Source organism: Bombina bombina, chromosome 3, assembly GCF_027579735.1.
Source record: "Bombina bombina isolate aBomBom1 chromosome 3, aBomBom1.pri, whole genome shotgun sequence".
Classification (NCBI taxonomy): Eukaryota; Metazoa; Chordata; class Amphibia; order Anura; family Bombinatoridae; genus Bombina; species Bombina bombina.
The window spans coordinates 275,100,236-275,119,008 of NC_069501.1; the positions used below are offsets into that span (position 1 = coordinate 275,100,236).

The window sequence follows — 18,773 nt, forward strand, 5'->3', positions numbered from 1 at the left end:
GACACACATTGAAGTCTTAAAAACATCTTGAAATTCACCTATACCAAGGTTTGTAATTAGTTTTATACTGAATAAATATTAAAAGAAATGTGAGATTCTATAAATACTTTCTAAAAAAACAACTGCAGGTAGAACAAATAGCCCCCCCCCCAAAAAAAAAAAACATAATTTATGCTTACCTGATAAATTCCTTTCTTCTGTTGTGTGATCAGTCCACGGGTCATCATTACTTCTGGGATATAACTCCTCCCCAACAGGAAATGCAAGAGGATTCACCCAGCAGAGCTGTATATAGCTCCTCCCCTCTACGTCAGTCCCAGTCATTCGACCAAGAATCAACGAGAAAGGAGTAACCAAGGGTGAAGTGGTGACTGGAGTATAATTTAAAAAATATTTACCTGCCTTAAAAACAGGGCGGGCCGTGGACTGATCACACAACAGAAGAAAGGAATTTATCAGGTAAGCATAAATTATGTTTTCTTCTGTTATGTGTGATCAGTCCACGGGTCATCATTACTTCTGGGATACCAATACCAAAGCAAAAGTACACGGATGACGGGAGGGATAGGCAGGCTCACTATACAGAAGGAACCACTGCCTGAAGAACCTTTCTCCCAAAAATAGCCTCCGAAGAAGCAAAAGTGTCAAATTTGTAAAATTTGGAAAAAGTATGAAGCGAAGACCAAGTTGCAGCCTTGCAAATCTGTTCAACAGAGGCCTCATTCTTAAAGGCCCAAGTGGAAGCCACAGCTCTAGTGGAGTGAGCTGTAATTCTTTCAGGAGGCTGCTGTCCAGCAGTCTCATAGGCTAAACGTATTATGCTACGAAGCCAAAAAGATAGAGAGGTAGCAGAAGCTTTTTGACCTCTCCTCTGTCCAGAATAAACGACAAACAGGGAAGAAGTTTGGCGAAAATCTTTAGTTGCCTGCAAGTAGAACTTGAGGGCACGAACTACATCCAGATTGTGTAGAAGACGTTCCTTCTTTGAAGAAGGATTTGGACACAAGGATGGAACAACAATCTCTTGATTGATATTCCTGTTAGTGACTACCTTAGGTAAGAACCCAGGTTTAGTACGCAGAACTACCTTGTCTGAGTGAAAAATCAGGTAAGGAGAATCACAATGTAAGGCTGATAACTCAGAGACTCTTCGAGCCGAGGAAATAGCCATTAAAAACAGAACTTTCCAAGATAACAATTTTATATCAATGGAATGAAGGGGTTCAAACGGAACACCCTGTAAAACGTTAAGAACTAAGTTTAAACTCCATGGCGGAGCAACAGCTTTAAACACAGGCTTGATCCTAGTTAAAGCCTGACAAAAGGCCTGGACGTCTGGATTTTCTGACAGACGCCTGTGTAACAAGATGGACAGAGCTGAAATCTGTCCCTTTAATGAACTAGCTGATAAACCCTTTTCTAAACCTTCTTGTAGAAAGGACAATATCCTAGGGATCCTAACCTTACTCCAGGAGTAACCCTTGGATTCGCACCAGTATAGGTATTTACGCCATATTTTATGGTAAATCCTTCTGGTAACAGGTTTCCTAGCCTGTATCAGGGTATCAATAACCGACTCAGAAAAACCACGTTTTGATAAAATCAAGCGTTCAATTTCCAAGCAGTCAGCTTCAGAGAAGTTAGATTTTGATGTTTGAATGGACCCTGTATCAGAAGGTCCTGTCTTAGAGGTAGAGACCAAGGCGGACAGGATGACATGTCCACTAGATCTGCATACCAAGTCCTGCGTGGCCATGCAGGCGCTATTAGAATCACTGATGCTCTCTCCTGTTTGATTTTGGCAATCAATCGAGGAAGCAGCGGGAAGGGCGGGAAGACATAAGCCATCCCGAAGTTCCAAGGTGCTGTCAAAGCATCTATCAGAGCCGCTCCCGGATCCCTGGATCTGGACCCGTAGCGAGGAAGTTTGGCGTTCTGGCGAGACGCCATGAGATCTATCTCTGGTCTGCCCCAACGTCGAAGTATTTGGGCAAAGACCTCCGGATGAAGTTCCCACTCCCCCGGATGAAAAGTCTGGCGACTCAAGAAATCCGCCTCCCAGTTCTCCACTCCCGGGATGTGGATTGCTGACAGGTGGCAAGAGTGAGACTCTGCCCAGCGAATTATCTTTGATACTTCCATCATTGCTAGGGAGCTTCTTGTCCCTCCCTGATGGTTGATGTAAGCTACAGTCGTGATGTTGTCCGACTGAAACCTGATGAACCCCCGAGTTGTTAATTGGGGCCAAGCCAGAAGGGCATTGAGAACTGCTCTCAATTCCAGAATGTTTATTGGAAGGAGACTCTCCTCCTGATTCCATAGTCCCTGAGCCTTCAGAGAATTCCAGACAGCGCCCCAACCTAGTAGGCTGGCGTCTGTTGTTACAATTGTCCAGTCTGGCCTGCTGAATGGCATCCCCCTGGACAGGTGTGGCCGATAAAGCCACCATAGAAGAGAATTTCTGGTCTCTTGATTCAGATTCAGAGTAGGGGACAAATCTGAGTAATCCCCATTCCACTGACTTAGCATGCACAATTGCAGCGGTCTGAGGTGTAGGCGTGCAAAAGGTACTATGTCCATTGCCGCTACCATTAAGCCGATCACCTCCATGCATTGAGCTACTGACGGGTGTTGAATGGAATGAAGGACACGGCATGCATTTTGAAGTTTTGATAACCTGTCTTCTGTCAGGTAAATCTTCATTGCTACAGAATCTATAAGAGTCCCCAAGAATGGAACTCTTGTGAGAGGAAAAAGAGAACTCTTCTTTTCGTTCACTTTCCATCCATGCGACCTTAGAAATGCCAGAACTAACTCTGTATGAGACTTGGCAGTTTGAAAGCTTGAAGCTTGTATTAGAATGTCGTCTAGGTACGGAGCTACCGAAATCCCTCGTGGTCTTAGTACCGCCAGAAGGGCACCTAGAATCTTTGTGAAGATTCTTGGGGCCGTAGCCAATCCGAATGGAAGAGCTACAAACTGGTAGTGCCTGTCTAGGAAGGCAAACCGTAGATACCGGTGATGATCTTTGTGGATCGGTATGTGAAGGTAAGCATCTTTTAAATCCACTGTGGTCATGTACTGACCCTTTTGGATCATGGGCAAGATTGTCCGAATAGTTTCCATTTTGAACGATGGAACTCTTAGGAATTTGTTTAGAATCTTTAAATCTAAGATTGGCCTGAAAGTTCCCTCTTTTTTGGGAACCACAAACAGGTTTGAGTAGAACCCTTGTCCTTGTTCCGACCGCGGAACCGGATGGATCACTCCCATTAATAACAGATCTTGTACACAGCGTAGAAACGCTTCTTTCTTTATCTGGTTTGTTGACAACCTTGACAGATGAAATCTCCCTCTTGGGGGAGATAATTTGAAGTCTAGAAGGTATCCCTGAGATATGATCTCTAGCGCCCAGGGATCCTGAACATCTCTTGCCCAGGCCTGGGCGAAGAGAGAAAGTCTGCCCCCCACTAGATCCGGTCCCGGATCGGGGGCTCTCGGTTCATGCTGTCTTTGGGGCAGCAGCAGGTTTCCTGGCCTGTTTGCCCTTGTTCCAGGACTGGTTAGGCTTCCAGCCTTGCCTGTAACGAGCAACAGCTCCTTCCTGTTTTGGTGCAGTGGAGGTTGATGCTGCTCCCGTTTTGAAATTCCGAAAGGGACGAAAATTAGACTGTCTAGCCTTAGCTTTGGCTTTGTCTTGAGGTAGGGCGTGGCCCTTACCTCCTGTAATGTCAGCGATAATTTCTTTCAAACCGGGCCCAAATAAGGACTGCCCCTTGAAAGGTATATTAAGTAATTTGGACTTAGAAGTAACATCAGCTGACCAGGATTTTAGCCACAGTGCCCTACGTGCCTGTATGGCGAATCCTGAGTTCTTAGCCGTAAGTTTGGTTAAATGTACTACGGCCTCCGAAATGAATGAATTAGCTAGTTTAAGGACTCTAAGCCTGTCCATAATGTCGTCTAGCGTAGATGAACTAAGGTTCTCTTCCAGAGACTCAATCCAAAATGCTGCCGCAGCCGTAATCGGCGCGATACATGCAAGGGGTTGCAATATAAAACCTTGTTGAACAAACATTTTCTTAAGGTAACCCTCTAATTTTTTATCCATTGGATCTGAAAAAGCACAGCTATCCTCCACCGGGATAGTGGTACGCTTAGCTAAAGTAGAAACTGCTCCCTCCACCTTAGGGACCGTTTGCCATAAGTCCCGAGTGGTGGCGTCTATTGGAAACATCTTTCTAAATATTGGAGGGGGTGAGAACGGCACACCGGGTCTATCCCACTCCTTAGTAACAATTTCAGTTAATCTCTTAGGTATAGGAAAAACGTCAGTACTCGCCGGTACCGCAAAGTATTTATCCAACCTACACAGTTTCTCTGGTATTGCAACGGTGTTACAATCATTAAGAGCTGCTAAGACCTCCCCTAGTAATACACGGAGGTTCTCCAATTTAAATTTAAAATTTGAAATATCTGAATCCAATCTGTTTGGATCAGAACCGTCACCCACAGAATGAAGCTCTCCGTCCTCATGCTCTGCAATCTGTGACGCAGTATCAGACATGGCCCTAGTATTGTCAGCGCACTCTGTTCTCACCCCAGAGTGATCACGCTTGCCTCTTAGTTCTGGTAATTTAGACAAAACTTCAGTCATAACAGCAGCCATATCATGTAATGTTATCTGTAATGGCCGCCCAGATGTACTAGGCGCCATAATATCACTCACCTCCCGGGCGGGAGATGCAGGTACTGCCGCGTGAGGCGAGTTAGTCGGCATAACTCTCCCCTCGCAGTTTGGTGAAATTTGTTCACATTGTACAGATTGACTTTTATTTAAAGTAGCATCAATACAGTTAGTACATAAATTTCTATTGGGCTCCACCTTGGCATTGGAACAAATGACACAGATATCTTCCTCTGAGTCAGACATGTTTAACACACTAGCAATAACTTGCAACCTGGTTATAATCTTTTTTAGCAAAAACGTACTGTGCCTCAAAGAGGTACTTAAACGATTAAATGACAGTTGAGATAATGAACTGAAAAACAGTTATAGCATCAACTTTAAAATAACACAACTTTTACATAAAATTACAGAGAAACGTTTTTATTCACAGTCAATATAAAATTCTCACAGCTCTGCTGAGAGAATGTACCTCCCTTCAAAGAAGTTTGAAGACCCCTGAGATCTGTCAGAGATGAGCCGGATCATGCAGGAAATATAATAGTAGCTGACTGGAAATTTTTGATGCGTAACAAAGAGCGCCAAAAACGGCCCCTCCCTCTCACACACAGCAGTGAAGAGAAACGAAACTGTCACAATTTAAAGCAAACTGCCAAGTGGAAAATAATGCCCAAACATTTATTCACTCAGTACCTCAGCAATGTAAACGATTCTACATTCCAGCAAAAACGTTTAACATGATAATACTTATTAAAAGGATTAGTAACCTTAACAGAGTAGTTCCGGTGAAATACCATTCCCAGAATACTGAAGTGTATACATACATGTCATTATAACGGTATAGCAGGATTTTCTCATCAATTCCATTCAGAAAATAAAAACTGCTACATACCTCAATGCAGATTCATCTGCCCGCTGTCCCCTGATCTGAAGCTTTTACCTCCCTCAGATGGCCGAGAACAGCAATATGATCTTAACTACTCCGGTTAAAATCATAGTAAAAAACTCTGGTAGATTCTTCCTCAAAGTCTGCCAGAGAAGTAATAACACGCTCCGGTGCTATTGTAAAATAACAAACTTTTGATTGAAGTCATAAAAACTAAGTATAATCACCATAGTCCTCTCACACATCCTATCTAGTCGTTGGGTGCAAGAGAATGACTGGGACTGACGTAGAGGGGAGGAGCTATATACAGCTCTGCTGGGTGAATCCTCTTGCATTTCCTGTTGGGGAGGAGTTATATCCCAGAAGTAATGATGACCCGTGGACTGATCACACATAACAGAAGAAAAATAATTACATTTTTAAAATTCTAGTTTTTTTCCCCATTAAAATACAATTATTATGTAACTTTTTAGATAGCTAGTGATTTATGACATAATCAAACCTGCTGATAATCACCAAAACATATTATCTAAGAGTGGTTCAAAAACATAGATGAAATTAGGCAGCAGTTCTCCAAAATTGTTTCAACAGCGGTAAGGTATATTTTAAAATATCAATACCTTTCACTTTTCAACATTCAATGCTCAAAATCCACATACTAATAACATGCCATGCTTCTGGGAATGTCTTTATAGTGTCTACAGATTTTCACAACAAGGGATATTTAAAGAAAGATCCCATTTGAATTATTTAGTATTGTTTTTAACAGAAACTAGAATAAACAACAATATTTAGTATTGTTTTAACAGAAACTAGAATAAACAAAAGGAAAAATATATATTTAGTGACTTGTGATGTGAAAACCCTTATTCTATGATAGAACACAATACAGGATGTCAATTAGTGAGAACAATTTTCAAAAACAAGTATTGAAATGGTGATTTATTTACATAATAAGAAACCATGCCACTAAATGTACTCTAATCTTAGCCAACCATTTTATTTTCCAAAGGAAAGATATATATGTTTGGGAAGGGCACGTTGGTTGCATAATTATTTACCTAGTGCAATAAGAATTACATTTTATTTGAAATTAGAATGACAGATTTTTTTTATTTAGAGGAAATGCGTATATAACAGAATATAGTCAAAATAAAGTTTCTGATTTAGAGTAGGCGGTTTTTTAAAAAGATTTTGCTATTTCAAATTTAAACATTATTTTTGCAAGCAATTGTAAATAATTTAATTTTTCTGGAAAGCATTCTTAAAGGGATATAAAGGTCAAAATTGAAATGTGTATGGGTACATTTCAAATTAAGTAGAAGTATTTTTGCAATATACTTCAATTAGCAGAAATGCTTCTAGTAAAAGTAATAATAATAATAATAATAATATCCTAAAGATGTGGCCTTGCTGTATACTTTGTTTGTCAATAGTCAGGCAGAAAACACAGATATTTCTATAACTATTTAAACATGTTAAAATATGTTACTGCATAAATAAACTTAAAGTTTTCTGCACAATAACATACACTTTTGCCAAATACTGTAATAAAAATGGCTACTTTTAAATGCAACAAAAAAACAAAGCTCATTTAAATTACTTTTCCAAGTATAATATTCTTTAAAATATATTTTTTAATATATTAAAAAGGCTTAAAATATATTATCATACATAGGAGACCTTCAAACTATAAAATACTCTAAATAAATAGAAAGAAATGTTACAGAGGAAGTGATGTAACTTACTGGACAGCACAGCTGAAAACTTTTTCTTCTGGAAGTTTCTAAATATTCAAGTGGATAATGGACAGTTGCTGTTTAAGAGTCTTCCAATTTATTGATTAGATCATGAACTAAGCATTACCTAAGTAGAACTTTATGCAATGATGCATTTAGACATTAACTGAAGCTATGCTAAAGCACTTGCCATTCAAAATGGATCATTTGATTGATGAAGGCCATTTTTGATATAGACCAAAAATGAGAGCATAACAAATATAGATTTCACTGTTAGCTAATTGGCTGTTCTATATCTGCCCTATGTTTCATCATGATGGTGCCCATTACTTTATAGAAACTCAAAGAAATTGAGAAAACCAAGAATTTTCAGGTTAAATTACAGAAAAACAAGGCCAAAGTAATTAAAATATTTACTACACATAATTAAACATTTTATATGACAATCTCAATGTGTTTTTTAATATCCCTTTAAAATAAACTTTTTTTTTTATTTTGCATCTAAAATAGGATTTAAAAAGGTGCCAGAGTTTTTTTTGTGAATAACAGATATTCTTGCTTCTTTGAGAAGATTTTTTTGTTTGCTGGTGAAGGCATCTCATTCTCACTTCACAGAGCTAGGGAAGTTTTGTTTTCAGAAAGTGAGCGACTAAGATTAAATGTTTTCAAATATAAAGTTTGCTACATTTAGCCACCAATTAGCATGCTCTACCCAGGGTGCTGAACAAAAAATAGACTGGTTCCAAGCTTGCACTCATTCTTTTCAAATAGATACAAATAGATCAAATAAAAATTGATAATAGGAATAAATTATAAAGTTGCTTAAAATTGCATGCTCTATCTGAATTAAATCAAAACTGGGAAACCAATCTAAACTGACATATACAATGGTCGTTTCACAGCTCTTATGTTTACATTAGAGTTGTATTAAATTAAACCCCTTCGTACAGTGTGTGAGGGGAATCATCATTTACATGTGTGAGATTAACAGATTGTAATCCGAATCCATCCTGATAACTAGTAAGCAATATGAAATCCATTTATATAAAGTCATGATGGGTATACCGGATTTGTTTGTACAATGGTTATATTGGCACGTTTAATAATTTAAAAGTATTTAAGTTCCATTTTTTCCAATCATTGAGAAAACACCCTTTTCAGGTTTTGCAATATGTACATCAGAAATCAAGAAGAACTTTGTGTGAAATTAGTTTTTTTAGTAGAAAGTGGCCACAACTGATCTCGTCTTCTAGAACGGTATTTTAAAAGTTCTCACACTGTAAATGATTAAATCACTTAGTGACGAGATTTCCTCCATTGCAATAATATAGTCTAAAAAATTTTTCAATAACACTAGAAATTGCACTATAGAGAATGAGGTTTGTCTATTACTGTAAAAAGATGGTAACACAAGGTTCTGGATATTATAACTCATGATTATTCAAACACATTTTTGCTCCTCATAATAACAGACTTCTAATTAAGCTAAATGGTGTAAAAATGATAAAAGGAAACACAAGGTTCTTTCTTACCTGATGGGATGATGAATCCATTCCCACAAGGTCATCAGTCTCTACTAGTGTCTCACTGTCAGGAGGAGAGTTTCCTGTTGGTAGTAGCACCACTGGACTAATATGCTCAGACAAGGCCGAGGCACGCAAGAAGTTAGGGGGGTTCTGTTATAAAAATACAGTAAAGCAAATTTATGTAAATAAACCACAACAAAGATAGGTTCAGATAATCTGAACATCTGACAAAGTTAAAGTGCAAAGAGAGGAAAAGTCAGGTGTGCAGCTACAGAGAGGTTTTAGTGTTAAATAAAATAAACACACAAAACCTTTATTAAAACTGCATTAAACATACAGGTTTAAATAAAGCTTTGGAATTTTAAGTGCATGTTTGTGTTTGTGCCTTTATTGTATATACGGGTACTTCATTCTTCAAGATGCTTTACAAAGAAGTTTAGCCTTGTCACATTATGGACATAGGTTTCCATTAGAGCGTTGTTGTTTTCATCATTTAACTTCTGCAGTATAAAACATGTATAGTAACCTAAGCAGCAGTGAACACTGGATTAACCCATAAGACTTGAGTGACACATTGCATAGGGTTATTTCATAGCATAAGATAATTGATTAATAAAGTAATTGCTTTAAGCGTATATGTAGCTCTGAATAGACACACGCTGCCCCATTACAATAATTACTATATACATATAACCAGGGGCAGAAGTATATTATTATAGTTTACTAGTCAGAGGAAATATGTTAAAAGTCAGGAGAGAAAAATTTACTAGTTCACTCAATATTAAAAATAGGGAAAATCCCAATTTCTTACACATCCGCTTCAATTTATTACTAGTCTGAGACTAGCAATGAACCAAAAATATACAGCCTTGCATATAACCATAGATCAATATATATACAAATTGATTGATTAAAAGTGAAAGTTTTTTGAGGTGCATATGAGGTGAGTCAAGTTTAAAATAATTTAAATTTAAAATAATCAAGTCGATGGGTGGAGAATATCAGTAGCTTGAAAGCTTGAAATTATAGTGAGAAATACATCTTATATTGATTACTATATATATATATATATATATATATATATATATATATATATATATATATATATATATATATATATATACGTATATGGTGTCTATATGTATATATATATATATACTGTATATATATATATATATATATATATATATATATATATATATATATATATATATATATGTGTGTGTGTGTGTGTGTGTATATGGTGTGTGTGTGTGTATATATATATATATATATCTGGAAATGAAAACATAAAATAATGACTAAGTAAAAATGAAGACGTAGGCTCTCTTCATGGTAAGAGTCCAGTTAAATACGTAACCGTACCTCAGGTAGCTGAGGAATCTGTAAGAGACGTTTGAAGTATTGCAAGTTACTTGAGCGATAAAACAAATCCTTCAGCCTGTGAAAAGAAAAATGCCAAATCGTATTATTAGTCCAATTTATTCTGAATCCGCATACATCTCTCCTTGTGTAAATTACCGCTCCCTATGATTACTCATCATTCACTGTTTCCATTAGGGTTGCACTGATACCAATACTAGTATCGGTGCCGATACCAAGTATTTGCATGAGTACTTGTACTCATGCAAATGCACCAATACTAAAACCGATACCTCCAATTCCTACCCATACGCCATGGCGTTTTTCAAACTTCATGTTCCAATTTCATTTTAAGCTGGAGTGAAGACTTAAAGGGCTAGGAAACTCAAAATTAAACTTGCATGATTCAGACAGAGCATGTAATTTTAAGACAATTTTAAATTCACTTCTATTTTCATATGTGCTTCGTTCTGTTGGTATCACTTGATGAAAATGAATACGCACATATCCCACACTAGTGGGAGCTGGCTGCTAATTGTCAGGGTGCCAGGAATCAGACTGAGACGAGAAGTGCAAAAATAATCACACCTTTATTAAAAGCAAAAAATAATAAAAAGTCCACAAGTCAAATAACAAGCCAGGAATAAAAACCAGAGCTGGTAGTCAGACGAGCCGAGTCAGCAGCCAAAGAGAGTAGTCATACGAGCCAAAATCAGGAACAAAGAGAACAGCAGAGTCAGGAACAAGCCGGGGATCAGGAACCAGGAGGGACGTCAGACAGCCAGGTAATACACAGGCGCTCTAACAAACAGGTCTGAGACAACGCAAGGGCAAAGCATACTGAACAGAGGCCCTTTAAATAATAAGTGATGACATCACAATTCTGAGACTGCATCCTGTCTCACACGGATGACGTACACGAGTCTGGCCATAAAAGGAAGTGCAGGAAATGAGCAGCATCACACAGTATGCACCAGAGTCAGCAAGAGAGGTGAGTAAAAAGGCTGCCAGCAGCACATGGCAAACAAAACATGGAAAAAACCCTGACACTAATTGGTGCCTGCACACATTTGTCTCTTGTGATTGGCTAACTGGATGTGTTCAGCTAGCTGCCAGTAGTGCAATACTGTTCCATCAGAAAAGGATAACAAGGGAAAGTAAATTGGAAAGTTTAAAATTGTTTGTTCTATCCAAATCATAAAATAAAATGTTGGGTTTTCTATCCCTTTAACTAAACATTGTTAACTTATGTTCTGCCAATACAAATTGATGTTATTTGTATTATTGTATGTCAAAGCAGTGCTCCAAAAGCTGCTACTTTACAGCTGAAAGCCTACCTGGGAGAGATCACTGTACCTCATTCAGACAAACCCCTGAAGTACTGGGCAGTTAATAAACTGAGATTTAATGGCCCAAAAATATCTTTCTGACCCATGCAGTAGTGTGAAAAATTAAAGACTATTCAGCTTAGTGTCAAACGTCCTTACTGATAGCAGAAACATACTTATAGCTGAACATGCAGAGATGCTTCTGTTCCTTAATAAGAACTTGCCACTAACTTTTGAAAAATTATTATAATTGCTAGATTGCATGTTATACTGCTAGTTCTCATCTTGAACAATTATGCTCAAAACATACTGTACTCTGAGGAACATCCTCAGCCAGGGCTGGACTGGGAATAAAAAGCAGCCCTGGAAAAAAACATAAATTATGCTTACCTGATAATTATCTTTTCTTCTGATGGAAAGAGTCCACAGCTGCATTCATTACTTTTGGGAAAATAAGAACCTGGCCACCAGGAGGAGGCAAAGACACCCCAGCCAAAGGCTTAAATACTCCTCCCACTCCCGTCATCCCCCAGTCATTCTGCCGAGGAACAAGGAACAGTAGAAGAAATATCAGGGTAAAAAGTGCCAGAAGAATAAAATAAGGACGCCCCACATAAAAATTACGGGTGGGGAGCTGTGGACTCTTTCCATCAGAAGAAAAGAAAATTATCAGGTAAGCATAATTTATGTTTTTCTTCTTAAATGGAAAGTGTCCACAGCTGCATTCATTACTTTTGGGAAAGCAATACCCAAGCTATAGAGGACTGAATGCCAAGACGGGAGGGTACATTAGGCGGTCCATTCTGAGGGCACAAAGTCTGAATCCACTACCCACAAAAACCCCAGCTTCGTCCAAAGCTGAGAAAACTTTGAAAGGAAAAGCCCCGAGGACACTGACTCACAGGTAGTGCAGAACCTAGCTAGAGACCACAAGCTTGGACTCAACTGAGCCAACAGGCCTCCAGGAGACACCATCGCCCCTCCACCATCGCCCCGTCGGTCCCTCCACACTCACCCCTCACTAAAGAAAGGAACACAAGCCTAAACTCCCAAAGGGAGAGGGCCAGGAAGAACCGAAGGAAAAAAAATTGAAAGGTCACAAGATCCATAAAAGGAAAACCCCCCAGAGCGAGCCCAGCTCACAAGGGCCAAAATGGGTCCCAACAGACAAGGGGAGACTACGCCTAGACCAGGGAAACTGGAGGTATAGGACCAGGCATATAAAACTTTCTCTCAAACGTTGTGTAAAAGCACCAAAGACAACAGAAGACGGAGTCCTCACATAGTCCTTAACTTGGAACACTGAAGTATTCCGCTACAAAAAAACGTGTAACAGACAAAGACGAAAAACCTTGAGTCAAGAACATGCCCCCATCCTCAGGATGACACAGGGAATACTTGCTGAGAGCAAAAGCGGCCAGTCAAAGAACAGATTACAAAAGACAACTCCCAGACAGAGGGCACCCTCTAGGCAATCCAAGCCGCTAGACCAGTGCTTTCCAAACTGTGTGTCGGGACACACTAGTGTGTCGGCAGCAGTGTGTAGGTGTGTCCCTGCTTCAGCACAAATTTTTTTAAATTTATTTTTTTGGTTTCTGACTTTCCGCCTGCCTGCTATGCATATCACATGGTTGACACATGATTGATACCTTGTGGGTCACAGATCATCTTAACCAATTGGCGCAGCTCAGTGGGAACTGAAATTATTCCCATTGGCGGCTTTGGCGGAACATTGGCTTCTGACTGCATGTGTAGTCTCCTTAATTGGCTCGTGACTGCATGTATAGTCCTTGAGTGGGACAGCAGTGTGTTTGCAGTGTGGGCAGTAGTCAATCGGACTCACCGAGCTCTGAGGGTGGCAGCTTAAATGCTGAGCTGAAGTCAGAAGTCAGTGGGGGTTTATTGCAACTAGCTCCCAGTAGTGTATTGCTGCTCTAGCTCTTGATATATGGATAGGAAGTGGAAACTTAAAAATGCTTGATGAAATGTGGGTGTCTTTATCTAATATTCCACCAAATATTCAGAAATTGTGTTCATCCCATCAACCTCATACATCACATTAAAATAGTAAGTAGCTATTGGTGTTATTAAACTTTTTTTAATTCTTGCACATACATACTGTTACTTGTAAATACATTTTGTTATTATATAATTTATGTATGTGTCCGTATCTTTTAAAACAAGTTAGTTTAACCTCCTTTTTGCTAGTACAACTGAATTAATTACTGTGTCGCGAAATGATGTAGGTCTAAAAAGTGTGTCACCAACATGAAAAGTTTAGAAAGCTCTGCGCTAGACCAACCCACAGGTCTTCCAAAAAAGGGGGAATCATAACCTCCACAAGGTCCCCTAAGAAGAGAAGTGACACCCGGAACCCGAGGTGGAGCAATCCTAGACCCTCTGCTTGTAAGCTTAAGGAGTCAGCTAGCTACTATGTAAGTGCAGCTCCCCTTAAGGGAGACAAGGCACTGCTCATTTTATCAACCTCGAAAGGAGGAAAGGCTGAGTAGACCTCGCCGGGGATCGAACTACTAACGTAACCTAGAGAGAAAATACTTCTTAGCTAGGGAAACTCACAGGTCCCAACTCCTGAACCAGGAGAAGCCTTAAGGAAAGGAGCACATCTCCATAAAAAGTAGACTAAGCTCTCACCCAAGAAGGGGAAAGGGCTAACAGGCAGCACCTTCCATAAGCCAAAAAGCCACAGGTTAAAGGAGTGATCAATCCCCCTTGAAAGTGATTCCCCTAAAACTAGCCTGCTAACACGCAACCAATGTGCAATAGTAGCAGCAGTGACACTGCAAGTCCATACACCTGCAGAGCAGTGAATTCAATGGATACTACAGCAAGTTAAAGGGACACTGAACCCAAATTTTTTCTTTCTTGATTCATATAGAGCATGCAATTTTAAGCAACTTTCTAATTTACTCCTATTATCAAATTTTCTTCGTTCTCTTGCTATCTTTATTTAAAAAAAGAAGGCATCTAAGCTAAGGAGCCAGCCAATTGTTGTTTCAGAACCCTGGAGAGCACATGTTTATTGGTGCTGTCCAATCAGCAAGGACAACACAGGTTGTTCACCAAAAATGGGCCGGCATCTAAACTTACATTCTTGCTTTTGAAATGAAGATACCAAGAGAATGAAGAAAATTTGATAGTAGGAGTAACTTAGAAAGTTGCTTAAAAATTGCATGCTCTATCTAAATCACAAAAGAAAAAATTTGGGTACAGTGTCCCTTTAAGGGAAACCAACTAAGGTGCAACACAAGCCCCAATAAGCAACGACACTCAGAAAACATGGCCAACCAAGACCAGATCAAGAAATCCGAGTAAAAGGACATAGATCAAGTTTCCAGGAACTGGGGAACCCCGAACCAACCCTGGAGCCTAAAGGTCCGGTAACAACCCACAACGGGATCCACAAGGGAAAATACTGAAGGAAAATCAAGAACCGGAAGCCCCAGGGAGAACAGGTCCAAACCCCCAACTGTTTAGATAAACAAAACTCGTAAACTTAACACCCCATCTGAATAACAACCCAGACCACAGGGGATACTAATGCGATATCCAGATCAACCCGGATAACGAGAAAAACTTGCAAGTCCCGACAAAGGAAGAGACCACCTTTTGCCGAAGTCCCACTCTCTAAGGAGCCAAGGCGGTAAAAGTCGTACAATGACGCTAGAGCTTCTAGACTCACTAACAGCCTCAGGACAATAAGGCAAGGGGATACCTCAAGGTCAAAACCACTCGAGCAAAGGCTAGTCTCCACATCAGCTCTGTACAAGCGGATGATCACAAGGAGAAAGGGGCGCAAACCAACCCCTGTTCCGGGAGGAACCCCAAGCAAACCCAAGGAAACCATGCCCATTGTCCCTAACAGGGAACAAACATCTCCAGGCCCCTAAAAGGAGACCAAGCATGGAGACCACAAAGGAAGACCACAAAGTCTCAGAAAAACAGCTAGACAGTACACAGTCGATGTGCAATAGCTGCAGCAGGTTACATTCTGCAACCCAACCGCTGCAAAGTCCAATGACAATCCTTGAGCCTCAAAAGAAAAAGGCCAAACTGCTCACTCGACGGGAAGAAGGCACTAAGCCCTCCAACTCTCCACCACGTGGGAGAGGAACACTAGGGTTCGACAATACCAGTGCCATAGAAATGATGCAGTAGAAACTCCACTGACCCAGTCATCCAAACTGAAGGCTATAAGGACTTAGACAATCCTTCCTGACTTGTAGACCCACAGGTCCTCTAGAATGCTTAGTTGAATGTAAAACAAATGATAACATAAGCACTCGGCACCTTGACCAGACCAGCCGATCAGAACGGCGCCACGTGTCTGAACAGCCACAAGACAGAACCGAACCCAACAGGACCAGCCTGCATCCGGGTCCTAACCATCAAGCTGCATAAATCCTCCCTCAGAAGGGAAGAAGGAAAAACAGACAAACATAGGACTAACATGTCCCCAAAACCACTTCCGCAGAAGTAACAGAGAGTATCGATCCCAGTTTAAGATTCCGAAATGGAAAATAATAAACCAAATTAAAAGACATCCTAATCAGATAAAAGGAAATATAAGGCAACCCGTAGGTTAATGCCCAATAAGAAAACAGGTCAACCGCAGGACCAGCCAAACGGAGCCCTAATCTTCCCAAAAAAAACTGGGAAGGCTCTCAAAACAGAACAGTCAGGAGATTACATTATCCCCACATGTCTAATGAGGTGCACCATTCGAAGCAGACTGAAAATTCCGTATCCGAGAAGGAGAGGATAATTTATATAATAACTGAAAAACATGTCTGAGTAAAACACGAAGACACGCCACTCTATAACGAAAGGCACAAACACTCAGGGACAGTTACACCCGCAGGGAACTGTATAGGCCCTCCCCAAGGTGGTAGACCCGGGACAAAAGGGCACAACCACAAACGCGCATAAACGTCTGGACTCTGCAGACAAATAATCGGCAAAAATATGTGGAAGCAAAAACGTGCTGCAACCTCCGGGGGGAACACGCCACCCTGCATGGAGGAATAATCAGAAACTGGGTTACCCGCATGTGTAGAAGTATGGAGCGGTAGGAACTCACCTCTCGGAGGACGAGACCCCCAGAGGCGGATAGCTCAGCTGTTCCTTGATTCCCCGAACCCGAGGAACAAGGCGTTCTCATATGGCATACAGCACAAACTGGTTGACATGTGTCAACAAGGCCAATCCGGATTCTTCACCGGACGCAGAATATGAATCTGAAATTAATACAGTCTCAGCATCAGAATCTCCATAAACTGGATAGAGGATATGCAAATATGGACTAAAGAAGTAAAACAAAAATGGCACCTGACACCCACAATGGCTGGGGCACTCACCACCTTCTATGACTAAACCCCTGCAAACTAAATTTCTCCTTCGCCACCACGGTCAAGAATGCGGAAATGGAAGACGGAGCGTAACCACGCCCGACCACAAGGTGAACCATATAGTCCAAAAAAGCAAGCCCAACCATAAGGTTGCGTCACTTCCAAAGGCCTCAATGTTCCAACCACGAGCCCCATAAACACCACACATAAGCAGGTTGAATCACATAACAAACATGATTATAAACCCCCCTGTTCAATAACCCCCCTCAGGAGGTATTAAACCTTGATTTCAAGATACTAAAGGAGACTCACTGAGACCCTTATGTTAGTTAGACACGCAAGGTGGTAGCCTCTCGTGAACCATTTGTATTACAGTACATTCATAAAGAAAGTAAAATAAAACGATCTTACGGATTCTACGCCGTGGAAAAGGAAAACGGCCCTTTAAGTGTGACGGATAGTAGCATCGCCTCCGCCATGGACTTGAGAAAAGAAAGCAGCAGCGGAGCAAAGTTCAACAACGCCAATTGCTTGAGGAGCTGTTAACACGAGTCGGGATGGTTTCGCAGATAGACTCTTCCTGCATCTCCGGACTCTATCTTATATCCAAGCCCTCACTAAGAGACTGACAGGACTACTTAAAACTTCTGTCCCATGCCGAAGAGTACTACCCACCCATAAGAGACTAAATAAATTCTGACACTTCTCTGTCATCCTCCTGGGACGAAAGGCAAAGAATGGACTGGGGGATGAGGGTAGTGGGAGGAGTATTTAAGCCTTTGGCTGGGGGTTGTCTTTGCCTCGTCCTGGTGGCCAGGTTCTTATTTTTCCCAAAAGTAATGAATGCAGCTGTGGACTCTTTCCATTTAAGAAGAAAATATGAAGACCAGCCCGTATTATTCTGTTGCGGTCAGTAGAATGCAAATGCCCCATTATTCCCAAAGGTGATTACTGGGATACTCCTTCCCCAATATTTCAGAATTAAATTATATTACTTTGTATTAAGTACAAATGTCAGATGATTGAGTTATATAGGCACCCTACAACCAAATTGCATCAAGTAATCACCCCTTTAAATTCTAGCTCTACAGCTGCGGCAGCTGTTATTTATTGTTGTTATTATTAATATATGTTATTGTAATATTTTTATTTATAAACATGTTCTGTGAACTTTGTGACAACAAGCACATAAAACTGTTTTATTATTTCAAAAATGTCTTATGAGATACAGTTCATAATTATAAAGAAGCGATCTTAAATCATTAGTCTGTATTGTGCTTGGTAAACTGTCATGTGACATAAAAAAAAGTATCAGTAATTGGTATCGGTGAGTATTTGAAAAAAAGTATCGGTACTTGTACTTAAAAAATGGTATCGGTGCAACCCAATGCAAGTCCCTCACTTCTGTCTCTTATTTCACTACATTGCAATTCATTCCATGTAGCTATACTTACTTCTGGAACTGCTCTATAAAGCGATCGCGTGTCCTTGCAGTGTGTCTGTAGGGAGACCTGTCAAATGCACAAATACAAAAGGATATTGTACTCAAAAATGATTTATCGCATTATTATTATTTATTTATAAAGAGCCAACATATTATGCAGTACTGTGACATTAGGTATAAGGTTTGCAGAGAACAGTAATTTAAATACATTTATATGAATCTTAAAGGGTAGAGGGCCCTTCCATAAGTCCCTATAACTATAAGAAAGATTAGCAATTAAACATGCTTAAATGTTTATAAATATATATATATCTTTTAAAATTAATTTTGATTTAATTTCAATTAAAATCAAGAATTCTGCTTATGCAAAATAAATAATGCCTCTGAAAATTGTGCTCAGCTTACGCTCCCTTGAGAGCCTAGAAGCCAAATGCT

At 40.0% G+C, this 18,773-nt stretch overlaps 1 protein-coding gene across 1 annotated transcript in view; it reads right to left on the bottom strand.

The window, feature by feature from the left end:
* HIP1 (huntingtin interacting protein 1) overlaps positions 1–18,773 on the bottom strand; it is a 199,677-nt gene that overhangs the window by 83,285 nt on the left and 97,619 nt on the right. The window contains 4 exon segments of the mRNA XM_053706297.1: positions 8,845–8,988; positions 10,204–10,279; positions 18,349–18,376; positions 18,379–18,405. Of these exon segments, the coding sequence (XP_053562272.1) occupies positions 8,845–8,988; positions 10,204–10,279; positions 18,349–18,376; positions 18,379–18,405 (275 nt within the window).